Source organism: Phalangium opilio, unplaced genomic scaffold, assembly GCF_054372755.1.
Source record: "Phalangium opilio isolate 3A_F unplaced genomic scaffold, DU_Popi_V2 ptg000523l_1, whole genome shotgun sequence".
Lineage (NCBI taxonomy): Eukaryota > Metazoa > Arthropoda > Arachnida > Opiliones > Phalangiidae > Phalangium > Phalangium opilio.
Window position 1 is genome coordinate 941,254 of NW_028324241.1, and position 25,243 is coordinate 966,496.

The following is a 25,243-nucleotide window of genomic DNA, read 5'->3' on the forward strand; positions in this document are numbered from 1 at the left end:
TCGGGTTGGACTGAAAAATCCCGATTAAATCAAGGTCCCTACTCATCTCTAATGGAAATGTCTATAGTTTTATCAACTTTTATGTACAATATAAATGATTCGGCCTAGCAGAAGAATCTAGCGCACTAAATGTAAAAAAGAAGTGCTAAAATTAAGCACTAGAGAGGAGTTTAAAAAAACAAAGATAAATCCAATAATATCCGGTTTAAACCAGCAAAAAAACCATACCAGTGGCTTTTTCAAGAAAAATCCGGATTTTTGCCAACCCTGTAACTAGCCCTGGTAGATATATGTTTTGACCATCGTGATTGGACATGATAATAAGCTAGATCTCTTGGAAAAATCTGTGTGACGACGTATATATGGTGTAGTGGTTATCACATCTGCCTAACGCGCGGAAGGTCCCAGGTTCGAGCCCCGGTGGATACATTTTTTCAAGATCGTGATTAGACATAATAATAAGGTTGATCTCTTCGAAAACTCAGAATAACCAAGTATCAATGGTGTAGTGGTTATCACGTCCGCTTTACACGCGGAAGGTCCCAGGTTCGAGCCCTGGTAGATACATATTTTTACCATCGTGATTAGACATAATAATAAGGTAGATCTCTCCGAAAGCTCAGAATAACCAAGTATCTATGGTGTAGTAGTTATCACGTCCACTTTACGCGCGGAATGTCTCAGGTTCGAGCAATGATAGATACATGTTTTGACCATCGTGATTAGACATAATAATAAGGTAGATCTCTTCGAAAACTGATAATAACCAAGTATCTATGGTGCAGTGGTTGTCACTTCTAACTGGCGGAAGGTCCCAGGTTCGAGCCCTAGTAGATACATGTTTTGACCATCGTGATTGGACATAATAATAAGCTGGATCTCTTGGAAAAATCTGTGTGACAACGTATCTATGGTGTAGTGGTTATCACGTCCGCCTAACGAGCGGAAGGTCCCAGGTTCGAGCCGTGGTAGATACATGTTTTGATCATCGTGATTAGACATAATAATAAGGTAGATCTCTTCGAAAACTAAGAATAACCATGTATCTATGGTGTAGTGGTTATCACGTCCGGCTAACACGCGGAAGGTCCGGGGTTCGAGCCCTGGTAGATACATGTTTTGACCATCGTGATTAGACATAATAATAAGGTAGATCTCTTCGAAAACTGAGAATAACCAAGTATCTATGTTGTAGTGGTTGTCACGTCTAGCTCGCCGAAGGTCCCAGGTTCGAGCCGTGGTAGATACATGTCTTTACCATCGTGATTAGTCATAATAATAAAGTAGATCTCTTCGAAAACTCAGAATAACCAAGTATTTATGGTGTAGTGGTTATCACGTACGCCAAACATGCGGAAAGTCCCAGGTTCGAGCACTGGTGGATACATGTTTTCACCATCTTGATTAGACATAATAATAAGGTTGATCTCTTCGAAAACTCAGAATAACCAAGTATCTATGGTGTAGTGGTTATCACGTTCGCTTTACACGCGGAAGGTCCCAGGTTCGAGCCATGGTAGATACATATTTTTACCATCGTGATTGGACATAATAATAAGGTAGATCTCTTCGAAAACTGAGAATAACCAAGTATCTATGTTGTAGTGGTTGTCACGTCTAACTCGCGGAAGGTCCCAGGATCGAGCCCTGGTTGATACATGTTTTGACCATCGTGATTGGACATAATAATAAGCTAGATCTCTTGGAAAAATCTGTGTGACAACGTATTTATGGTGTAGTGGATATTACGTCCGCCTAACACGCGGAAGGTCCCAGGTTCGAGCCGTGGTAGATACATGTCTTTACCATCGTGGTAGATACATGTCTTTACCATCTTGATTAGACATAATAATAAGGTTGATCTCTTCGAAAACTCAGAATAACCAAGTATCTATGGTGTAGTGGTTATCACGTCCGCCTAATTAGCGGAAGGTCGCAGGTTCGAGCCCTGGTGAATAAATGTTTTCAACATCGTGATTAGACATAATAATAACGTAGATCTCTCCAAAAACTCGGAATAACCAAGTATCTATGGTGTAGTAGTTATCACGTCCGCTTTACACGCGGAAGGTCCCAGGTTCGAGCCATGGTAGATACATATTTTTACCATCGTGATTGGACATAATAATAAAGTAGATCTCTTCGAAATCTCAGAATAACCAAGTATTTATGGTGTAGTGATTATCACGTACGCCAAACACGCGGAAGGTCCCAGGTTCGAGCACTGGTGGATACATGTTTTCAACATCGTGATTAGACATAATAATAAGGTAGATCTCTCCGAAAGCTCAAAATAACCAAGTATCTATGGTGTAGAAGTTATCACGTCCGCTTTACATGCGGAATATCTCAGGTTCGAGCAATGATAGATACATGTTTTGACCATCGTGATTAGACATAATAATAAGGTAGATCTCTTCGAAAACTGATAATAACCAAGTATCTATGGAGCAGTGGTGTTCACTTCTAACTCGCGGAAGGTCCCAGGATCGAGCCCTGGTTGATTCATGTTTTGACCATCGTGATTGGACATAATAATAAGCTAGATCTCTTGGAAAAATCTGTGTGACGACGTATCTATGGTGTAGTGGTTGTCACGTCCGCCTAACTCGCGGAAGGTCGCAGGTTCGAGCCCTGGTGGATACATGTTTTCAACATCGTGATTAGACATAATAATAAAGTAGATCTTTTCAAAAACTCGGAATAACCAAGTATCTATGGTGTAGTGGTTATCACGTCCGCTTTACACGCGGAAGGTGCCAGGTTCGAGCCCTGGTAGATACATATTTTTACCATCGTGATTAGACATAATAATAAGGTAGATCTCTCCTAAAGCTCAGAATAACCAAGTATCTATGGTGTAGTGGTTATCACGTCCGGCTAACGAGCTGAAGGTCCCTGGTTCGAGCCGTGGTAGATACATGTTTTGACCATCGTGATTAGACATAATAATAAGGTAGATCTCTTCGAAAACTGAGAATAACCAAGTATCTATGGTGTAGTGGTTATCACGTCCGGCTAACACGCGGAAGGTCCGGGGTTCGACCCCTGGTAGATACATGTTTTGACCATCGTGATTTGACATAATATTAAGCTAGATCTTTTGGAAAAATCTGTGTGACAACGTATCTATGGTGTAGTGGTTATCATGTCCGCCTAACACGCGGAAGGTCCCAGTTTCGAACCGTGGTAGATACATGTTTTGACCATCGTGATTAGACATAATAATAAGGTAGATCTCTTCGAAAACTGAGAATAGCCAAGTATCTATGGTGTAGTGGTTATCACGTCCACTTTACACGCGGAAGGTCCCAGGTTCGAGACGTGGTAGATACATGTCTTTACCATCGTGATTAGACATAATAATAAAGTAGATCTCTTCAAAATCTCGGAATAACCAAGTATCTATGGTGTAGTGGTTATCACGTCCGCTTTACACGCGGAAGGTGCCAGCGGCCGTATTCTGCAGAAAAGTTAAGCTCCTCCTTCTGCCCTTGGCTCTCTGATTGGACCGTCAAGCATTGCCCTTGGCCTTTTAATTGGCTACGTCTACCGATGACGTTCCTTTCCTTGGCTCAGTGATTGGAGGTTCAACCGGCAAAAGTGAGCCTTTGAATTCAGTTCAGTTTGAGTTTCAAGTTGAACCAAATTTCGGTGTAAGGTCAGTGTACAGTGTAAATTTGTCGCCAAAGGTCAGTGCCGTAACCTTTAACCCAAAATTAAGTTATTAACGCCACCTATCTTATGAACTAAACAGTAATTTCGTGCCGGCTATTTCAATTTAGTTATTCGTTGCTGTCTGCTCTATTTTGCTTTGACTTTATTGAATCAATTCAACATACTAGAGACAGCCGCTTGTTAAGGTAATGATATGGTTACATGGTGTAATGTTGATTAATGTATATATTTTCGTATAAACAATGTGCTTCAAACATTTGTATGAAAACTAATTGTAATTTACGTTTTAAACGTCTAATCTTTCCATGTTGTTAGTCACCTTGATAATATAGAATTTTCAACCAACCACAACTACCTAAGCTTAATGAAGGCATAATTGATAGAGATGGGCCGACACCGATATATCGGTTTATCCGAGGATCAGTATCGGGTCATCTCTTAAGGGCCATACAGCTCCAAATGATAATACTAATGTAATACAATGAATTGACAACAAAAATAAAATGAACCAGTACAGACTAGAACAGAAGATACAAGTTAAAATTGAGCCATGTTGAGAAATAAAGTTTAGGACTGTGAGAGTAAATGTAAATGTGCAATTTGAATGTACTTCTAAATTGATTGGCAGAGTGAAGTTTTATTTGTCTTGTGAAACAGTTATTTTCTTATTCCTTTGTAATTGTCAAGTTGTAATTAAATGTATATTGATATGTTCTAAAGTTGTCAAGATTTATTTGTAATTATTGTAATGAATTATACATAGTATGGCTAAAAAACTGAAAAAGGCGCCATATACCCATGACGAGTTAGACACGTTATTAACTCAGTTGGAGTCTGTTCGCTCATTGGTAGTCAATGACTTTGGGAAGACGCCTGAAGAGAGGAGAAGTAGGTGGCAGGAAATAACCAGTCGGGTTAATGAAGTCCACCGTCAGAACCGCACTCCCGAAGAAATTAAAAAAAATGGAGCTCCTTAAAGAGTGAGGTCCGCAAAAAGGTGGCAATTCTGTCGAGGGAGTCCCGTAAAACTGGAGGTGGTGTTAATAATTCGGAGCCATTGACACCCATTGAGTCAAGGGTTGCTTCCCTAATTCCAAAGGTGTCAATGGTAGGCATTCCTAATGCCTTCGATTTTGGTGCTTCCCAGTTTGGGGTATCTTTTGATAGTTCCTCTGAAATGTAAGTACTTATTGAGTCGTCATATAACAAATCCTAACGGATATGGGGGCAAATTCTGCAACATTTTCAGTGAGTTATGATAGGTGATAACTATCGCTAAAACAGTTTTGGTGAGTCAACACCCGATTTTATGTCAGGGCTAGGTCTAAATATCCAATTACTATAGAGTAATGTCAGTTCTACGTACGCAAACGTCATACCCTTCTATCTCTTAGCTCAATGTCATCCCCCCTACCAGGCGCGTACAGTATCCCCTCTTACAAAAGCGCGCCTAGAGGGAGGGATACACAGTCTACTCCCTTCTCTACCGACACTACTCTATGGGGTCTCATCAAACCTTGAGGGTTGTGTCGCGACTTCTTTTGTGCTTTTTTAAAAACAAAGATTGTCAAAGTAAACGTTTATCTGTTTTTCATTTTCACGACCCGATGTCGTGATAGCTGAATACGGTAAAATTTTAAATAGTTTTATCAGCACGAGCGGAATCGACAGATATGCAACACTTTAGTTTGAGGACACCCAAGTCTTATGTCTATTTATGTTGACTGGACCCCCTAAACTAATAGTAATCACTTGCAATAACTCGCTAAAAAAGTTACGAAATAGGCCCCATGGCCCGAGAAAGTATAGTGAACTATTATTACAAACTGCAGTGTGTTCAATTATATTTAAAACAATTGCAGCCTACCTTCTTATGCCAATAATCCCACACCTGCTGATAAGCAAGACTGTGAGGACCCTTTAATCGAAACCAGAAGTAAATTTACTTCTGTCGCAACTGATGTAGGTTCGCGTTTTGCAAATTTTGGTAAGTTTAAATTTTGCTAAGGTTTTGTAATGTATTTACCATGTCATTATCATCATTTCTTTCAGAACCAGATCCAGGAGCAAGCTGCTCGTACAGCGCTACTCCCGTTTCAAGTGAAGATAGGGAAAAATCCCTGTGATCACAAATATCGGATTTTTTTGCAAATTATGGTAAGATGACATTTCATTAATGATTAGTTATGTATTTACCATGTCCTTGACATTATTTCTACAGAACCGGGAAGCGTTCCTACAGATGTCTCTGAAGACCATTCAGAAGCAGTTCCGACTGTTCCGCCTTCCGTTTTGGATGAAGAAGATGCCTGTCATCCACCTACTACTTGTAAGTATGACATAAACATGGTTATAACAATGGTTTATAAAAGGTATATGTAAATATTTACAACCCCGACATTTCGGCAAACCTTGAATATATAGGGTTAATGTCTTTCTTTAATTGTCCATTTCGTTGTTCTTTATTTCATCACTTCTTGCTATTGTTTCTGCATGCATGGCCTTCCGTTTTTGTTGGATTTATAAATCGGGTAAACTTTCTTATAGCCGAGTCCCTGCGTAGCAAGAAAAGACCCCTGCCAACAGCCAATAGGCTTTTGGATTCGGCGGAAGCGTGTTTGGAGTCGGACCAGAGAACGCAAGAGGCCCTACGCATGTTCGCGTCTGCTATGACGGAATTGACCCAAATGGAAAAGGTCAGAAACGAAAATGAAAGGGTGAGGAATGAAAATAAAAGGGCCAAACATGATAATGAACGGCTAAGGCTTGAAAATGAGAGGTTCAGGCTAGAAACTGAGCGAATTCAAGCGAACAATATGGCCGAAGCTTTGAGAAGGTTGGGAGAAAAATCTCAGCCAGGGAAAAATACGGATTAGTTTCGTTTTTGTTTTTTATGATATGCTCAAGTGCAGCATAATCCATTATCCTGTACATATTCATTTACTTAATGCCGTGATAGATCGTCAAAACAACGTCTCTGATTTATTTTATTATTTTCAATGCTCAATTAGGCATGCACTTTTATCTTCACGGCATTTATTATTCATGTTCACGTTGGCATGAACTCTTTGTAATTACTATATTCTCCATTGTCATTTATAGATTGTACTCATTGTAGATATTTCATTGACTTCTTTTCAAATGCACTCTTTCCATTCTATCATTATTATTATTACTATTATTTTCTTCACGCTCAGTTTGGCGTGCAAAATTTTCGTTTCCTTCATTACATGCGTTACTTCCATGTTTTTAGAATTTAATTTATTGCTTGCGTACCCGCTTGCTTTTTATAATCTAATTTAATACTCGCATGCATTTTATTGTCTAATTTAATACTCGCATGCATTTTATTGTCTAATTTAATACTCGCATGCATTTTATAGTCTAATTTAATACTCGCATGCATTTTATAGTCTAATTTAATACTCGCATGCATTTTATAGTCTAATTTAATACTCGCATGCATTTTATTGTCTAATTTAATACTCGCATGCATTTTATTGTCTAATTTAATACTCGCATGCATTTTATTGTCTAATTTAATACTCGCTTGCTTTTTATAGTCTTATTTAATATTCGCTTGCTTTTTATAGTCTTATTTAATATTCGCTTGCTTTTTATAGTCTTATTTAATATTCGCTTGCTTTTTATAATCTCGTTTTTTACATGTGCTCTTTGCATGCGTGTTATTGGTGTGGATCAAATAAGGCAATTAAATTACCATTCATTATATAATTTATTGGATGTGTTACGCACATTAACTTCATAATTTCTTTTAATGCAATACATTATTTACATTTGTTTTATCATTTGACTGTTATTTAAAAGGAAAAGTCGGTTACCCCCTGCTTTAATGCATCAATTCAATACCGCTACTGGCGTGCTTTTATTCTGTTCACGGGTATTTTGCTTTTCACGTATATTAATGACGACTACCCTTTACTCTAGATATTATTTATAACCTGCGTACAGTTACCGAACTCAACAACTGTGCAATTTATTTATATTCACATACTTATTTACAGGTGGATTAAACTTTACTGGAGTTCAGTGCTGGTTTCTGTAGCCCGATTTCAAATGACATCCTCCGAAATCTTCACACCTATTCTACATAAAACTTTACTATGCTATTGTCATTAATTACATCATTACCTATTTCAGACTTATGATATTCATATCGAGAGAAACAGAGGGATTAATATACCAATTCCTGCATACTGAAATGGAAGTAAGAGTTCATTGGTTATGTTTCATAATTTATCTCGAGTACCAGTCGTAAAGGCCAAAGCGCATGATCTGCGAGTTCCACAGTTACTTGCAAGGCGCGAATGGCTTGACAGTCAGTGTCTGAAGAAGCTGGTTCGTCGGCAGATGGAAGAGGTATCTCGTCGGAGACAGGATTTTCAAGTGCGTCAACACCTGAATGAGGAACAGATAATTTAAATATTGATAAAAGGGTAAGTGTGTACCTCAGTCTTCAGCATGCCATTCCATGAGATTATGATATATCAATAAGCTCCAAATTGTGAGTGCCAAAAGAGCATCAAATTGCTCTTGCAATTTCGGTCCTCCTAATAAAAATACTCTGTGCTCAAACTAGACTTTTAACATTCATTTTCATCACGCTTATGTTTACGTAACAAAAGTGAAGATACAAATTGGGTCATTTCTCATTAGTTACCACGCGTGATAGGCCCCTCGTTTTTAACGCATCCGCTGCACTGAGTTCTAGAAGGTCGGTGGCCAGTTGTTATACAATCTGAACAACTAATCTTAATAACAGTCAGGGCGTAGTAATATACCAAGGGTAATTACGGTGAGTGAGTGAACGTGATATAGTTGTAAGTTAAAATGCATCGTTGATTGGAAGGAAACGTTTAAGTTCAGCCTTGCATAGAACCACAACAATGTTTTCAGGGGGATATGAAAATTATACAATGCGTGGGGGCAGATAAATTATAAAATATATAACAATCAATCCCATCGATTTGTTTAATTTATTTGTTTATTAGTTACCACGCGTGATAGGCCCCTCTCCGCTTTTAACCCATCCGCTGCACTGAGTTCTAGAAGGTCGGTGGCCAGTTGTTATACAATCTGAACAACTAATCTTAATAACAGTCAGGGGCGTAGTAATATACCAAGGGTAATTACGGTGAGTGAGTGAACGTGATATAGTTGTAAGTTAAAATGCATCGTTGATTGGAAGGAAACGTTTAAGTTCAGCCTTGCATAGAACCACAACAATGTTTTCAGGGGGATATGAAAATTATACAATGCGTGGGGGCAGATAAATTATAAAATATATAACAATCAATCCCATCGATTTGTTTAATTTATTTGTTTATTAGTTACCACGCGTGATAGGCCCCTCTCCGCTTTTAACCCATCCGCTGCACTGAGTTCTAGAAGGTCGGTGGCCAGTTGTTATACAATCTGAACAACTAATCTTAATAACAGTCAGGGGCGTAGTAATATACCAAGGGTAATTACGGTGAGTGAGTGAACGTGATATAGTTGTAAGTTAAAATGCATCGTTGATTGGAAGGAAACGTTTAAGTTCAGCCTTGCAGTTATTAGGATATATATGTCGACGACGGTCGTGTTATCCCGCCGCTCCGCTTGCTGCTTAATTTTTTATGTATTTTTCGGTTCTAGTAGTGATAGCTATACAAATAGCCACGGATCCAAGATGGCCGCCACCTCAAGATGGCCGCCCTCTCCCCATCCACCAGACTCAAACCAAAGCTGTTAGTTTCAACCCCCATGACATCATCTTCTTAACTTAAACTAAAACTAAAACTATAGTCAACCTTGACGTCATCCCTGGCTTGCTAACATTGGGTGTTGCCCTTTAACCACTCCAGCTTTCTGTAAGCCTAAAGTTAATAAATAACACAGATTTTAAGACATCAAATATTTACTTTTTATAAGATGTACAGATATGGGTGATAAATAAAAACAGAATATATATTACAAAATAATCAACAACCAGCAAGGATAAACAAACATGTTTTAAAGAGTTCATTTTTCACGTTGACCCTGTATCGTTATTTGACTCGGAAGTGCAATCGGCGGAGGGACGTTTGGGTTTATTTTCTAATTGTTTTCTGCTTCGCAGTTCAATTTCGTAAAGAGTTAACAAAACGTAGACTATTAACCCGTAAACAAAAAAGAAAATGAGGCACAACATATTGCGAGGGCTATGATAGCAAATGATATTTAAATTGCTAGTACGTGCTATATGTAACATACTAGAGAGTTAAGCGGCAGTTTTAATTGGATCCTATTTGTCACATTAGGCGGAGCGTAAGTAAAGAGATAATATCATTGGATAGGTTAATTAAGGTGGAGTTAGAAAATAAGCCTATAATTATAAGTCTGACAAGAATAACAAATATAGAAATAAAAATTTTTTAATAACAAACAATATAATATATACAATAACAAATATTTATATGAAAAACCCACCACCATTTAAAAAGATTAAACACCGGTCGAGCCGAACCCCCCAGTGCCACGTGATGTAGGGGTCAGACTCTAGAAACAACATAAAAATGTGTTACATGTTGAAACCTAAATTAAAAACTTGAAAATATTTACCGCCGTTTCCACCGGTCTTAGCAATATAACCGGGGTCACTATCAATTGGGCAAGCCTATTGCCCCGCCGAATATTGTAGGCGGTGTCCCCGACGTTGGCGATGACGACTTTTAGGGGTCCCCGATAGTCGGCGTCTATTATTGTTAAGAATTATTATACTTTTACGCACTATAAAATAACTAACAAACATACCTATCGTCCCCTCGGCGACAAACAGCCCTTGGGCCGATAAACTGCTACGGCCAACAATGCGGCCGTAGCTGTTCTCGGGCAGCATCACACCTAACCCAGTCGACACGATTTTGATACCGTGAGGGTCGATTACGGTATCCACTGGACAATATAAGTCCAGTCCGGCCGACTGGGGGGTGGCACGACGGGGAGTAAGCGCTGCCGGATGGATTTTGATCACGGGCAGGCAGGGCAAACGAGGAGCGGTCGAAAAAGACATCTTAAAGTTTTTGGGATAGTGTTTCAGAAACAGAAGTTAAACAACTGATAACTTTCAATTTGAAACTTGGGGCTTATATACAAAATTAGCGAGGTCAAATCTAATAGTGTCTAGCCAATACTTTCAAGATTATTAAAATTCAATAAATAGCAAAAAGTTAATTAAATATATAGACATAAAATTACAAAATCTCTCCGAGGTCTAAGTTTTTTTTCGTATGCAAAAAAGTTGTCTAGGTGTGTTTTAAATAATTCAAACGAGATCGTGTTATATAAAAAAAACCCTTTAGCGAGTAGTAGGGACTACCTAGTTGCGCAGAGATCCAAGATGGCCGCCACCCCAAGATGGCCGCCCTCTCCTCATCCACCAGACTCAAACCAAACTTTTCAGACAAGTCTGGACTAGCCCGAGCTGTTAGTTTCATCCCCCATGACATCATCTTCTTAACTTAAACTAAAACTAAAAACTATAGTCAACCTTGACGTCATCCCTGGCTTGCTAGCATTGGGTGTTGCCCTTTAACCATTCCAGCTTTCTGTAAGCCTAAAGTTAATAAAAAACACAGATTTTAAGACATCAAATATTTACTTTTTATAAGATGTACAGATATGGGTGATAAATAAATACAGAATATATATTACAAAATAATCAACAACCAGCAAGGATAAACAAACATGTTTTAAAGAGTTCATTTTTTCACGTTGACCCTGTATCGTTATTTGACTCGGAAGTGCAATCGGCGGAGGGACGTTTGGGTTTATTTTCTAATTGTTTTCTGCTTCGCCGTTCAATTTCGTAAAGAGTTAACAAAACGTTGACTATTAACCCGTAAACAAAAAAGAAAATGAGGCACAACATATTGCGAGGGCTATGATAACAAATGATATTTAAATTGCTAGTACATGCTATATGTAACATACTAGAGAGTTAAGAGGCAGTTTTAATTGGATCCTATTTGTCACATTAGGCGGAGCGTAAGTAAAGAGATAATATCATTGGATAGGCTAATTAAGGTGGAGTTAGAAAATAAGCCTATAATTATAAGTCTGACAAGAATAACAAATATAGAAATAAAAATTTTTAATAACAAACAATATAATATATACAATAACAAATATTTATATTAAAAACCCACCACCATTTAAAAAGATTAAACACCGGTCGACCCAAACCCCCCACTGCCGCGTGACGTCGGGGTCAAAGTCTAGAAACAACATAAAAACATGTTACAAGTTGAATTCTAAATTAAAAAATGTGTCACATGTTAAAACTTAAATTAAAAAATTGAAAATATTTACCGCCGTTTCCACCGGTCTTAGCAATATAACCGGCGTCACGATCAATTGGGCGAAACGATCACCCCGCTTGACAACGTAGGGGGTTTCCCCGACATTTGCGACGACGACTTTTATGGGTCCCCGATAGTCGGCGTCTATTAGTGTTAAGAATTATTATACTTTTACGCACTATAAAATAACTAATAAACATACCTATCGTCCCCTCGGCGACAAACAGCCCTTGGGCTGTTAAGCTGCTACGGCCAACAAGGCGGCCGTAGCTGTTCTCGGGCAGCATCACGCCTAACCCAGTCGACACGATTTTGATACCGTGAGGGTCGATTACGGTATCCACTGGACAATATAAGTCCAGTCCAGCCGACTGGGGGGTGGCACGACGGGGAGTAAGCGCTGCCGGATGGATTTTGATCACGGGCAGGCAGGGCAAACGAGGAGCGGTAGAGAAAGACATCTTAAAGTTTTTGGGACTGGTGTTTCAGAAACAGAAGTTAAACAACTGATAACTTTCATTTTGAAACTTGGGGCTTATATAGAAAATTAGCGAGGTCAAATCTAATAGTGTCTAGGCAATACTTTCAAGATTCTTAAAAATCAATAAATAGCAAAAAGTTAATTAGATATATAGGCATAAAATTACAAAATCTCTTCGAGGTCTAATTTTTTTTCGTATGCAAAAAAGTTGTCTAGGTGTGTTTTAAATAATTCAAACGAGATCGTGTTATATAAAAAACCCTTTAGCGAAGGTTAAAAAGAAGTTACTTTGATAAATGCCTAAGGGGACAAATGTTATTCGTATGCAAAAGCCTGTTTAGGCGTGTTTCGAATAATTTGAATAATTCTCACGAGATCGCTTTATATAAGAAAAACAATTTATTAGTGAAGGTTAAAACTAATTACTTTGGGAGGGACGGAAATTGTTTTTTTGACATGATTTAAATCTAAATAAATGTATATTAATATTAAACTAGAGAGGTCTTTTTTATATGGGTATTTATGGTAACATACTTCATAATCTCTAGTATCAACTCGTAAATAAAAAATGCATTTAAGGTTAAATTAAAAAATAGCGTATCAGACATAATTATATATTTTTTTAAACTCTTAATACGAATAGAATAAGGTTGTGTTATAAAAAAACCATGTCTGGGCCTGTATTCTAAAAAAAAATGGCCCTGAGATTTTGGGTATAAAAGCTCGAGCATGGGCATTGGATTTTCACAATCGATCCAGCCATGAACAAGTACCAAGAGTCTCAATCTATGTTTGAATCTCCACCGTCTTCTCCTAATAATCGACAAGGATCCAGCAGCGGTCAACGAACGCTGAGTCAATTTGTAAAACCCGACCCCGTTGAGATCCTCCTCGATTCTGACGACGAGGAGTTTGTCCAGGACGTGTTGCAGAAACACGTTGTCGGCGTCAACGGGGTTGAGGGGTCCTATCGCTTGAGAAGCGACGGGCAATATTTCGAAACTAAAATCCCCCCGCGAAAAGGGGACTATTTTGTAGACATAAGTGTCTACAAATTTAAAGACATCAAAGACGCCCAGGCGGACAAACTGTGGGAGTGTAGACATAAGCGGCTAAAAAGAGTCGTTGACGCTAAAAACAAAGACGCCATCAAACTCCTTAACGCTTTCCATCGCTTGGTGGACGACGTGAAGAACGACGCAGAAGCCGCTCAGCAGCCGCCTAGCAAAGTACGTATCTATTTAACAATAAATTTACAAACCAAAATTTTGTTCCAATTTTTTTATTTCTGATAGAAATTCAAAAAATGAGCAGTGAGAGCAGCGGCAGCGGTAGCGACTCGGAGGGTAGTGGAGGAGAGGAACACGCACAGGTAAACCGGTACTACACAATTGAACGGCAGATTGACAAAACGAGTCGCAAGTGGCATTGTAAACAAATCGATTTGCGTATAGCTTTCAAAAATCTGGAAGACATTCCAACGCGAGATTTTTTTCGAATTTTTCGAAAAATTCTCGACGAAGTTATACGTAAATTAGTAACCGAGAATCCCGGGTATAATCGGGTTCGATTTGTTTTAAGCTCCCCCGGATTGACGACCCCTGTTAATATTAAATTTATAAAAATTGACAAATTCACCAGTAAGCGAATTATGCGCACCATCTATAGAGTAACGCAATCTAGTCGGGACTTTGTCTTTAATGGGGAAGATTTTCAGTTTGACATTATTTTTCTAAACCTCGATGCTAATATAGGGACTTATTATAAATCCATAAAAAATAGAACTTTGGTTAATTTGGATTATTTCGTTAAGCAAAATAACCAATTTATTTTTATGGAGAATAATGATAATCTCTGTTTTGCTCGAAGTTTAGTTCTGGGTAAAGAGATGGCCGATCGCAATTTTTACCAACAAAATAAGCAAGGTCTGCCCTTTAACAAGAACAATTTTGACAAACTGAAACGCAATAGCACCCTCGTGGGTAATATTGCAAAAATCTTGCACAGGAAAGCCGGAGTCCCCGAAGGTTTTGTTACTCTAGAAGATATTCAAAAATTTCAAAATTATTTAGTTCCCCATTATCGAATCGTAATCGTTGATGCTGCGAATAATTTTACCATATTTTTCAAAGGCCCCCAAGCTCCTAAATTTATCTATTTATTAAAAATTGGCGACCATATCCACCCCGCGAAAACTTGGCACGGCATGATGGGCGGTGTTACCTCTTGCGATTTATGCTTGAAATCTTTTTACAAACGTGAATTGTTAAAAGAGCATAAATGCCCCGAGGATACAAAACCCTATATATGTTTTCGGTGTCAAGGAGAAGCTTTTCATTTAACCAGCGATGACGATATTCTAAAACGTTGCGACGAATGCCACCGCTACTTTTTTTCTGGCCCCTGCTACGAAACTCATTTACTTAATGGCACCTGCGCGAGCCAAAAACGATGTTTAGAATGTGGGCGACTGATGGGTGACGATCACGACTGCAATCCCGAATGCTCTCAGTGTAAAATAGTCCATCCGCCAGGTGAACATTTTGTTATGCCTTTGGAAACCAAAATGAAAGCCTCGCGGTTTATTTATTACGACATTGAGACTATTCTTAGAAATAATATCCACGTCCCCATTTTATTAGTTTGCGACGTAGAGACTGAAGCTGGCTTTGAAACTAAAATTTTTTACGGCGCCAATTGCGTCGAGCAATTTTTAAATTATTTATTTAGCGTCGAGCAGGTAGTTTTGACTGGACAGAAACGTAAAACGTACCAACCGCGCTTTACTAACACTCAAGTCGTAGCTCATTACGCGAAAGCTTTTGATAACTTCTTAATTCTTAACGCTTTAGTCCATAGACACGTCACCCCTGCCGTTATTTTTGACGGCAGTAAAATTTTAATGATTCATCTTGAGGGACCGCAAATTAGATTCCTCGATAGCTTTAATTACATTAGTCAACCTCTGCGTAATTTCACCAGCATGTTTAGCCTCGGCGATGTGGCGAAAGGATTCTTTCCATTTGATTTTCATACCGAAGAAAATCTTAATTACATTGGCGTCATCCCTGAAGCTTCGTACTTTAACGTAGCTCAAATGAAAGCCAATGATTATCGAGATTTTCAAACTTGGTACGCGTCAATGGAAGGATCTATTTACAACATCAAAGAGGAGCTTATTAAATATTGCATTCAAGACGTCAAAGTCCTGAGACAAGGCGTCGAAGCTTTTAGAAAAATTTACGTAGATCTAACCAAATTAGACCCTTTCTGCTTAAAAAATATTACTTTGGCGGGTGCTCTAACCACTATTTATCTTAACAATTACTATAAACCTTACAGCATGGGTATTGTTCCTTCTAACGGCTATAACGCAAAATTTAATCACAGTCAAATTAGCTTAAAATATCTCGCTTGGGTGGAGAAAACTGAAAATATAAAATTGCGCACTGCTTTAAGCTACGGGGGCGAGTACCGCGTGGGTCGCTATTTAGTCGACGGCTATAGCGAAACTCCTCCCAAAATCTACGATTTCCACGGTTGCTACTTTCACGGTTGTCCATGCCAAAAACTTAATGCCTACAATACCCAACTCAAAGCCAGCAACAGATTTCTGTACGAGCGGACCCTAGATAGAGAGCTGTTTATTAAAGAGAAGATGGTCGGGTATGAATATACCTCGATCTTTGAGTGTCAATTTGCTAAGCTTTTAAAAGAAAACGCCGAAGCAAAGGCTTTCTGCAAAAGTTTAACTTTTCGACCTCAAATATCAGCCCGTAGCGCTCTCTATGGGGGACGGACGGAAAATTTTGTTCTTAACTGCCACGTGCAAGGTGAGGAGAAAATTTTCTACAAGGATATTATTTCTTTGTACCCGAAAGTTTGTCGCGATTGTCCGTACCCTAGCGGCCACCCCATAATCTATAGCAGAGATTTTGACAAATCGCCAGGGTGGTATTTTGGCGTTATGAGTTGTCGTCTGCTTCCCCCTCAAGATCTCCACATCCCCTTAATTCCCTTCCGCAGCGGTGGTAAATTAGCCTACGCCCTCTGTCGCACGTGTCTAGAATTGCGAGCGGAAATCTGCGATCACACTGTCAACGAAAGGGCTTTCGAATCAGTCTGGCCAACGGTTGAAGTCTATGCCGCTATGGAGCATGGATATAAACTCCTCGATATATTCGAGGTGTACCATTATCCAAAAACGGAATATTTCTTTGCCCAGTACATGACTGATTTTATCGCCCTAAAAGTGAAGAATTCCGGATTTCCCGCTCACGCGCAAACGCCTCTGCAAAAAGAGGCGTATATCGCTGATATAAACAAGAATGAAAAGCTTTCTCTGACCGTGGCGGATATTCAATCAAATCCTTCACTGCGTAATATCGCTAAAATTAATTTAAATTCTCTTTGGGGTCGCATGGCTCTGAATACGGGAAAGATTCGCAGCATCTTTATCAACAATTATTACGAATTGATACGATACGCGAGCGATTACACTCTGGAATTAGTCGACTTACGGCCAGTTACGGAGTCGATCGCTCTTTTATCGTACAAAGCCAAAAGCGATTACGTTTCGGACTACAAACTGGGGTCGGCCATTGTGGGGAGCTTTGTTTCTTGCTACGGGCGACTCGAATTGAACAAGATGTTGCTTCGATTAGACCGCGCAGCCTTGTATTGTGACACCGACTCGATAATCTACCGCCATCTACCGGGAAAGTTTGACATTCCAACTGGCAATCATATTGGTTGCTGGGCGGACGAACTCGGCGGTGATTATATAACTTCCTTTTGTAGTACCGGTGCCAAAAGTTACTCGTTTCGCACTAGCAAAGGAAAAGAAGTCAAGAAAATTAAAGGGTTGACGTTAAATCGAGAAAATCTTGAAAAACTTGACTTTGAAACCTTTGAAAGTGTAGCGATGAATCCGGAAAAGGAAGTTACAGTCAATGTCCCTTTTAATTTTAAACGGGATAAATACAAGCTGCAGCTAGAGGCCGTTAAAATCACCAAAAGATTTCGCCAAACCTCGAATAAGAGATTGTTGAACGCCGATTTGACAACCAGTCGACCCTACGGTTTCAAAGAGGCAACACCCGCTTCAACATCTCTCTCGCATGAATTACGAGGCTAGGCGAAGACATACTTTTGAGGGCTTGTGGGAATCTTGCGTTCCTATCGAAGCCCTGGCCAAAGACGGTTTCTATCTTGCAGATGTAGAAATACAGACGACGCGCTGCGCCTTTTGCGGCATCGCCTTGTACCAGTGGCGTTGCACGGACCATCCATCGAGGGAACATCGGAAACACAGCCCATCGTGTCCGATGGTTTCCAAAAAACCGTGCAACAACAAACCACTGCGTCAGGGGTTTCCCGACTTCCCGACCAGCGAGGGCGAGGATGTTTGCGAGCCTCTAATCCAAACATGCCCAGCCACCAACAACGAGCGGTCGGGAAACGAAAAAGTGCGCGTGCGCATAAATCCGTCGTGTTTTCTTCTGTAGTGCGTGTGTACCAACTACCCTCCGAGTCTCGCGTCAACTTTAACCTCCTCAACGTTCAACGCTTCCGCCAGCGTTGTCTGGAATTAGAAGAGAAACTTTTTAAAAAAACAATTACTTCATAGGGGATTTTTTTTTTTGGGTAAAAAGGTTTCGTTTATATTGTTTAAATATTTTTTAATTTGTGTTTATTAAGGGTCTTTGGGTTTTGGGTTAATTGTATTTTTGATTATATATATATATAAACTGTTAATTAAAATAAAAATGTTTATTAATCAAGATGAATCCAACCGAGTCAGTCTCGCATTCTTTAAAGTTCCAAACACCCGCTCAGTTTCTAATCGTGGGGCCAACGCAAGCGGGGAAGAGTTTTCTTTTAAGTAACTTATTGCAAAATCATCAGCTTATGTTTGACCCGCCGCATAAAAAGGTTATTTATTGCTACGCCGCCTGGCAGCCAAACTACGAAAAATTGAAACAATTGATTCCGGGAATTCAATTTATTCAAGGCTTGCCAACGGCGGATCCGGATTTTTGGGAGACTCATCGCGACTCCTACTTGATACTAGACGACTTAGCTAGCCAATTATTTAAACAAACTCATATTGCCGATTTAGTGTGCGTGACGTCGCATCATTTAGGGTATACGGTTATTATTATTACTCAACAGCTGTTTCCCAAGGGTAGCCAATCGCGGATAATTTCTCAAAACTCTTCCTATTTTATAATAATGAAAAATCCTCGAGATGTCGCCTCTATTAGATATTTAGCGCAACAAATAAGTCCAGATAACCCGAAGCGTATTACGGAGGCGTACAGACTAGCCACTAAAGAACCCTATAGCTACTTGTTAATTGATTTAAAACAAGAAACTCCGGAAAATTTACGATTAAGGTCGCGTGTTCTACCTCACGAATCACCTATGTATGTCTATGTCGATTAAATTTAATTGTCATTTGAATAATGGCCCCACACGCTAAACGTCGATCAACAAAACGCTCCCGACTCGTCGTAGCCCGTCCCTCGACCAAGTTTGCCAAATTTGTCCCTTATTTACAGAGTTTGCGTCAAACTAGCTGTAAACAACGGCGAACCCTCTTAAACAATAGTAGCGCGCCTCAATTAAAGAGCATTCAGACAATTTGTAAGAATTTAAAGGGCGGGGGTATTTATTTGAGTAAAGACCGCAAGAAAAAGCTAGCAAAGTACAAGAAAATTATTAGACAACTCGGATCAAGTACCTTGTCGCAGAAAAGCAAAAAAAGCTGTTGTTGCAGCAATCAGGTGGTTTTCTTACGACGTTGCTTGCCGCAATCTTGCCTTCAATTGTCCAAGCCATAGCTGCTAAACTATGAAACAAATGGTTCTTGTGCCCGCTAGCGCAGTAACTTCAACAGCTGCCCAAGAGCACTCTGCTTTGGACCGAGAGATTGAGGATATTTTAAAATCGCCATTGAATGCCTACGATAAATTATATAAATATTTAGACGCTTTTAAGAAATATTTAAGTATTGAGAAACAAATTCCTTTACCTAAATTCGAGGTCGTAACACAGGCAATGTCTAATGTCCCCACGCCGCCATTACCGGTCACCCCTAAAATGCCCCCGCGAAAAAAACAATTGTCATGGCCGAGCTATGCCACGTCATCACCGACAACAAGCGCTTCGGGCAGTTCTTTTACTACGCCTAAACGAACCGAGCCTCGGCAAAAGGTTTTAAAAAGCGAAACGACTGCGGGGACACCAACGCACGAAGATTTTTACCAACAATTTGGGCCGACTTATGTTGGAGATATGGTGAAACGGCAAGCCGAAGTTCTTGCAAATCATTTGCAAAACACATTTTTCACGCCAAAAAGAGAGCTAGAAGAAGGAGCTGTCGGTTATGCAAATCGTGACGACGATTTACAAGAGGAAATTGTCGATGAACAAGAGAATTTAGCGGAGGAAAACGGGGACAATTTAACGGACTTGGAAAACCTGTTTGAGACGGCCTCCGCTAAACAGAAAAACAAGAAAAAAAAGAAAAAACCTCGGAAAAAGAAAGACGAGCTTCAAAACTTAGGACCGCTGGTTCCATCTAACGAGAGGAGAAAGAGGCATAATAAATGGCGCGATATTGATTAATAAAAAAAAATGTAATATTTAGACAAATAAAAAATTGTTTTATTGCGAACAATATCTGTGTACATGTTTTTTTAAATGTAAAGATAAATATAATAAAGCGACATAGTCGTTAAGTTTAAGATTCTGGTCATAGATGGCGTCTAATATCGTCTTTCTAGCTACGCCCTTACAGCGGAGTGATAGGTACAGACAACAATGGACGCCACACAGTTGAAAGAATGGATGTTGAATTTGTTGTTTATTGTAAACAACTCGTTTCCCGTATCGTTTTAAATTAACTTTATAGTATCGCGGCGAATTTCCGTAAGTGCAAAACATTTCCACCGTGTCATTGTTAGAAAAGCACGCTATCCAATGTTCTCCAGCCTCTCCAGCTGCTTCATTATTGAATATAAAGCAAAATTTGGACCTTTTTGGCCGTTCTGGGAGTCTGTTTACTGGGAAGCATCCTAAATAGTAGGGTCGCGTTCTTTTGTCGCAAGTTAAAAGAGCGTTTATTTGCGAAGTGTTCATAATTTAGTCTCGGGTAACGAGACTTTTTGTAATTCGGCGCCGTAAAAAACACCCAGAATTTGCTCCCCCTTTAAATCTGCTACGCGATAGACGGGCGGTGACCTGGGTATGACGTCAACAACGCGAAATATTTCGTCAGTAAACGTGCCTCCCGAGCTGGTTTTTCTAAATACTCTACTAGCTATAGAGAGACGCACGTAGTCGCCAACTTTAAGCCTCGGTGCGTATCGATTAATGCCGTTTGATTTCCCGTACAGTTTATTCCAAATGATTGATTCGTTATCTATATTAACATGAACCGGTGCAATTCCAGTAGTTGAATGAACCCGTTCATTATAAGCTTTAGTAATTAAAGGTAAATATTTAACGTAATTTTTATTCCCCGTGGCCGTAATAACCCGGGCAATTTGTTCCTTAATTGTTCTAATAAAGCGTTCCGCTAAACTAGCCTTATGCTGACTCCGGGCAAAATGTATTTGCACATTGTTTTGTTTCAAGAAGGAGGCAAAGTTGCGCGAACTAAATTCCCCACCGTAGTCCGTGTATATTTTTAAAGGGATCCTCTCTCGAAATATTTTTTTAAAAGCTTCGATAACCTCGCCAGATGTTTTGTTTCTAAGAGGTACTGTCCATCCGTAGCGGCTTAAGACGTCAATGACGCACAAAACATAGCGAACATTTTTATTAAAACGTTTTAATTTCGGTAGATCCAACAAATCAGCTTGAAAAACGTCATCGATAGTTGAGGCGTACACTTGGTTAGTTTTGAATCGGAAACGTCGAAATCGATGTTTCGTGTAGGCAGGCTGTTTCTCGAGAAAGGCGATTAATTTTGCTTTTGACACGTCCGGTAAGGCCTTTTGTAATCTGGCTAGCGACCCATAAGCGGCCGGATTTGCCACGTCGTAATAAATTTTTCTAATTTTAGCATCCATGTCTTGACAAGTATAAATAACGACTAAATGGTTTCCCAATAAACAACTTTATTTAATACACGCAAAGGTATTTTATAAAAACAATATCAGTTAAACAAATACGATATATCAATACATTTATCTTAATAGCCATAAATCAAGGCATTCTTTAAATCGGCAAAACTGTTGACAAAATAAGCGTAAATATCCTCTTGGTCCTCGATCCATCCATGGTCGGTCTCAAATTGATGCAAAATTTTCTCACGATCCAGTTGAGGCATCGCTTCGTGCAAATTACGCTCGACTCGATCGCTGAAATTTGTGTCAAATTCCGAGCAGCTTTGAGAGTGGCATATTTGTTTTCGACACTCGACGTTGGCGCAAGTGGAAGTGACGTCAAACAAGGTGGTAGTGAGCTCGTTTAAAATTAATTCGCGCATGCGACAGACAGCTATCCCTTTAGCCTTGAGATCCTCGTCAATCAACGGCTTTAAGTCGATCAACGTCTGCCATCCTGTTTTGTTCAGGCTAAATCCTTCGCTGGTGCTAAAGTTGAGGAAATAACGACTGCCGCTACCTCGTTCATAGTATCGAAGATCGATTAGACGTTCATCTTTCGAGTTGACGAAGCATTCCAGCTTGATGCGCTCTTTGACGGGCAACCAAATATGATAGCGAGGTATTTTTCCGTCAAAAAAGGACGTGAGTTCATTTTGAAACCGAAACAAAGCGTACCAGGCGTTAGGTTTTAATATAGTTTTTGTACGCGTATCCGATCTTTGAATTAATATTTTAGGTTCAATAGATTCAATGACGCAAATATCGAGCTTTGGCGTGACGGTGTGTACTTGGTGCATCTTGGCTCGCGACTGATATTGTATTTATAAAGTTTTAGTCTTTTATACGTTGGGGTGATTATAAATAATTTCTCTGTTTTTAGATATTATTAATTGGTTGTTTGGAAATTCGGCCATGACAATGCACGTGACGTTTTCGGTTAGCGGAGAGCTAAATCTTAACGATAATCGCAAGTTACCAGTCTGGGGCATGGAATTTAGACCTAACGAAGCGAGATGCTCTCTACTCAAATCAAAAACAACGACAAAAAAGCCCTTCTTATATAAATCGTAAGAAATAATATTTCCTCGGTCAAGACCTAATATCTCGAGACCCTCGAATAAAGAATTGTAACATCTAACGTACTGGTCGTCGTCAAAATTGGGCGTAAAGGGGATATCGGGATAATTTTGCGAATTTAAAGAGAATTGCATGAAATCGAGTTTGAAGTGTTGGAGATCCAGGGGGTTGGAAGTTGCTTCCCCTACAAATTTTTTATTAGTAACGAAAGCCACGACAGTTCGCGAGGGTAATTGCCCCGTAAACAAGCTGTCCCTAATAAAATCTTGCGTTCCGGTGGTTATTAAGAAATTTTTCATAACAATAGAGTTTACTTCGTAGCGAGCGTTTATTCCCGAGTTTAACATCTGGGCGTGAGCTAGTTGCAGTTCGGGATTAACCTCAATTTCGCGCGTAAACAAAGTGCATTCCGTTAAATCAATCTTATACTTTTTGCCCTGCTCATTGTGAATAATAGCGAAATCCGTGGAGCTTCGATGAAGTCTAATTCGCACCTCGATATTATCTAGTAAGAATTTGGGCGTTTTGAACATATCCAAAAATAATTCGCCAATTACATCGCACGTCTTTGATTGGGCCACGCGTTTAGCGCGACGACCAATACCATTATCTTCTTTGTTAATATTGGCGTTATCTAAAGCCGTCGCCGGTTCGATAATGGTATCCAAATAATATAACATAGAAGTTAACCAGGAATTGGCCGCCGTTTGTCCATAATTTAAAAGTATTTTAAAATAGGCCATATATGGGTACATATTATTAGGTTGCTGGACAGCGACGCCATTGAGAAATAATTCTACTTGACAAAATAGCGAGGCAATTATTAAATTTGTCACCGAGACTTTCTTTTCCGCATCTGGAACGACCGTGCCGTCCTCGTGCAAAACGCGAAATTTTACTCTCAAAAGAGTTTTAGTCAAATCATGATAATTGTTAGAGGGGGGAATGATAAATTCTACATATTTAGCATTAGTTAGTGGGGCAATGGGATAATGAGCAGTCGTTTTAGTCCCAACAATATTATTATTCACCACTGGCTTTTCAAATACTTCAAAGTCGGAAAGAACACTTTCGTAGGTCGACATGTTTAGTCTAGAAAATCGCGTTTAGTGCGTCGCTTAACACGTTTGCTCCGGCTTGTTTTAGCAGTCCTCTTTCGTTTTCGGCCCGTCCCGCTTTGAGTGTTGACGAACCGGTCCACGCCTTTATGTAGTAGGGAATTTATAGATTGTTTGACATTTCTTTTAATCGATTCTCGAGGTGATATTCCAGGGTTTTGGGCATCGCTAATTACTCTACTCGTTAACCCAACAGCTTCGGACGCTAAAGTACTAATGGCCGGCCTAATAAAGGGTGTAATTTTGCGCAATAAAGAATTAAAGATACCGCCAACACTAAAACGACCTCCGGATTGGAAAACGTTTGCGTGTAAAGCCGGAAGGGAGGATCCTCTTTGGAAATACAGAGTGTATCTATTAGGTACCATTGCTTCTGGGCTATTGACGTCGACGCCTAAAAAACAGTTTAATATATACTTTGCCCAAATTAAACGGAATATTTTCCCCGTAATCGGATTTCAATTCAATTTCAATTTCTTGTATATCGCTGGTTGAAATTGGATAAAAGTCGATATTATTAAATATTTCCTGGTTCTCCTCGTCTAGCAGCGAAAAAGCCGGCATTTTTATGAAACGTAGCAGAGGAGCTTGACCACCACCCACTACTTGTTGACGGATAATATTGGTATAAACAAACATGGCATCGACGCCTCTCATGATATCAGCGGGATACTCCGAAGTCTCGTTATTAAGATACCGATCTAATTGATTGGCACTAAAGCCTAGCAATCGTCCCAGTCCTCGGCCGGGTGTTGTTTTGGGAAACAAAATGGAAACCGTATCGTTCAGTTTTGAAACCGTCACGGTTCCGTCTACATTCTGCGTAAATTTTAGACTTTTCCTATGCATCGGCGACATGGCTTCGCTCATAGCACTTAAAACATCGCTAATATGATAATAAACCCCGGGAGGTATCTCGCACGCGAAATTATCAACTCGTCTGGCTTGAGACCCGGGTAAATACGGTTGGTCAGCATAGTCGGGATCTTCTGGAAATCTATCCACATCGTATTCGCTAGTCCAAAAATTATTATTATCCGTCAATGTCATTGATCTTAATCGGGGATTTACCAAAGCTACTCCCGAGTGACTGTGTTTAAAAAATTCCCCCTCTTCGGGAATGTTAAATAACTTGGCCATTGGTCCAGCTACCGACACGCGAACACCTGGCTCTATTTCGAGACGAACATAGTATCTATTTTCCGTTTCCGTTTTGAGAATGTACATTTTAAAATACTGGCGAGGCATATATTCTTGAACACCCAATAACTGATTTATAATTTTTAAATGTAAAGAGAAGGGAATTACGGCCCCGGTCGCCGTCAAATCGCAGGTATATTCGCCCGCGGGTATTTTAATTTTTGTAAAATTAGTCCTAGTAAATACATACATTAGCGAGTCATGAACGCGATAATTGATAAATGTGTC

General features: G+C 39.5%; 2 protein-coding genes, 1 long non-coding RNA gene and 3 other non-coding genes across 15 annotated transcripts; 4 read left to right on the plus strand and 2 right to left on the minus strand.

The window, feature by feature from the left end:
- Positions 1-494: 494 nt before the first annotated feature.
- Positions 495-567, plus strand: TRNAV-UAC (transfer RNA valine (anticodon UAC)). Its single transcript has one exon. It is a non-coding gene; the product is annotated as a tRNA-Val (tRNA).
- A 337-nt stretch (positions 568-904) lies between these two features.
- Positions 905-977, plus strand: TRNAV-AAC (transfer RNA valine (anticodon AAC)). Its single transcript has one exon. It is a non-coding gene; the product is annotated as a tRNA-Val (tRNA).
- Positions 978-2,711: 1,734 nt separating this feature from the next.
- On the plus strand, positions 2,712-2,784 carry TRNAV-UAC (transfer RNA valine (anticodon UAC)). Its single transcript has one exon. It is a non-coding gene; the product is annotated as a tRNA-Val (tRNA).
- Positions 2,785-4,386: 1,602 nt separating this feature from the next.
- Positions 4,387-6,232, minus strand: LOC149588987 (uncharacterized). 3 transcript variants are annotated; one of them, XR_016379729.1, is made up of 5 exons: positions 6,090-6,232; positions 5,875-6,001; positions 5,705-5,798; positions 5,546-5,596; positions 4,387-4,850 (listed from the first exon to the last, which is right to left on the minus strand). It is a non-coding gene; the product is annotated as an uncharacterized LOC149588987 (long non-coding RNA). The 3 variants fall into 3 exon arrangements; XR_016379731.1 differs by having other exon boundaries at positions 5,546-5,635; XR_016379730.1 differs by having other exon boundaries at positions 5,875-6,232.
- A 4,930-nt stretch (positions 6,233-11,162) lies between these two features.
- LOC149588988 (uncharacterized) lies at positions 11,163-13,608 on the minus strand. Its single transcript, XM_089861894.1, has 3 exons — positions 12,223-13,608; positions 12,031-12,164; positions 11,163-11,936 (listed from the first exon to the last, which is right to left on the minus strand). Exons 1-3 carry the CDS (start codon positions 12,479-12,481, stop codon positions 11,883-11,885), a joined length of 447 nt encoding a protein of 148 aa, XP_089718020.1. The 5' UTR covers positions 12,482-13,608; the 3' UTR covers positions 11,163-11,882.
- A 6,156-nt stretch (positions 13,609-19,764) lies between these two features.
- On the plus strand, positions 19,765-24,339 carry LOC149588989 (uncharacterized). 8 transcript variants are annotated; one of them, XM_089861900.1, is made up of 10 exons: positions 19,765-20,866; positions 20,960-21,001; positions 21,095-21,268; positions 21,354-21,496; positions 21,575-21,648; positions 21,711-21,965; positions 22,088-22,262; positions 22,357-22,437; positions 22,501-22,687; positions 24,012-24,339. In XM_089861900.1, the coding sequence occupies exon 1, from the start codon at positions 19,801-19,803 to the stop codon at positions 20,131-20,133; it is 333 nt and encodes a 110-aa protein (XP_089718026.1). In that variant the 5' UTR covers positions 19,765-19,800; the 3' UTR covers positions 20,134-20,866; positions 20,960-21,001; positions 21,095-21,268; positions 21,354-21,496; positions 21,575-21,648; positions 21,711-21,965; positions 22,088-22,262; positions 22,357-22,437; positions 22,501-22,687; positions 24,012-24,339. The 8 variants fall into 8 exon arrangements, with proteins under 8 accessions (XP_089718026.1, XP_089718022.1, XP_089718021.1 ...); XM_089861896.1 differs by having other exon boundaries at positions 21,079-21,268; positions 21,711-22,262; XM_089861895.1 differs by having other exon boundaries at positions 21,711-22,262.
- The last annotated feature ends 904 nt before the right edge of the window (positions 24,340-25,243 follow it).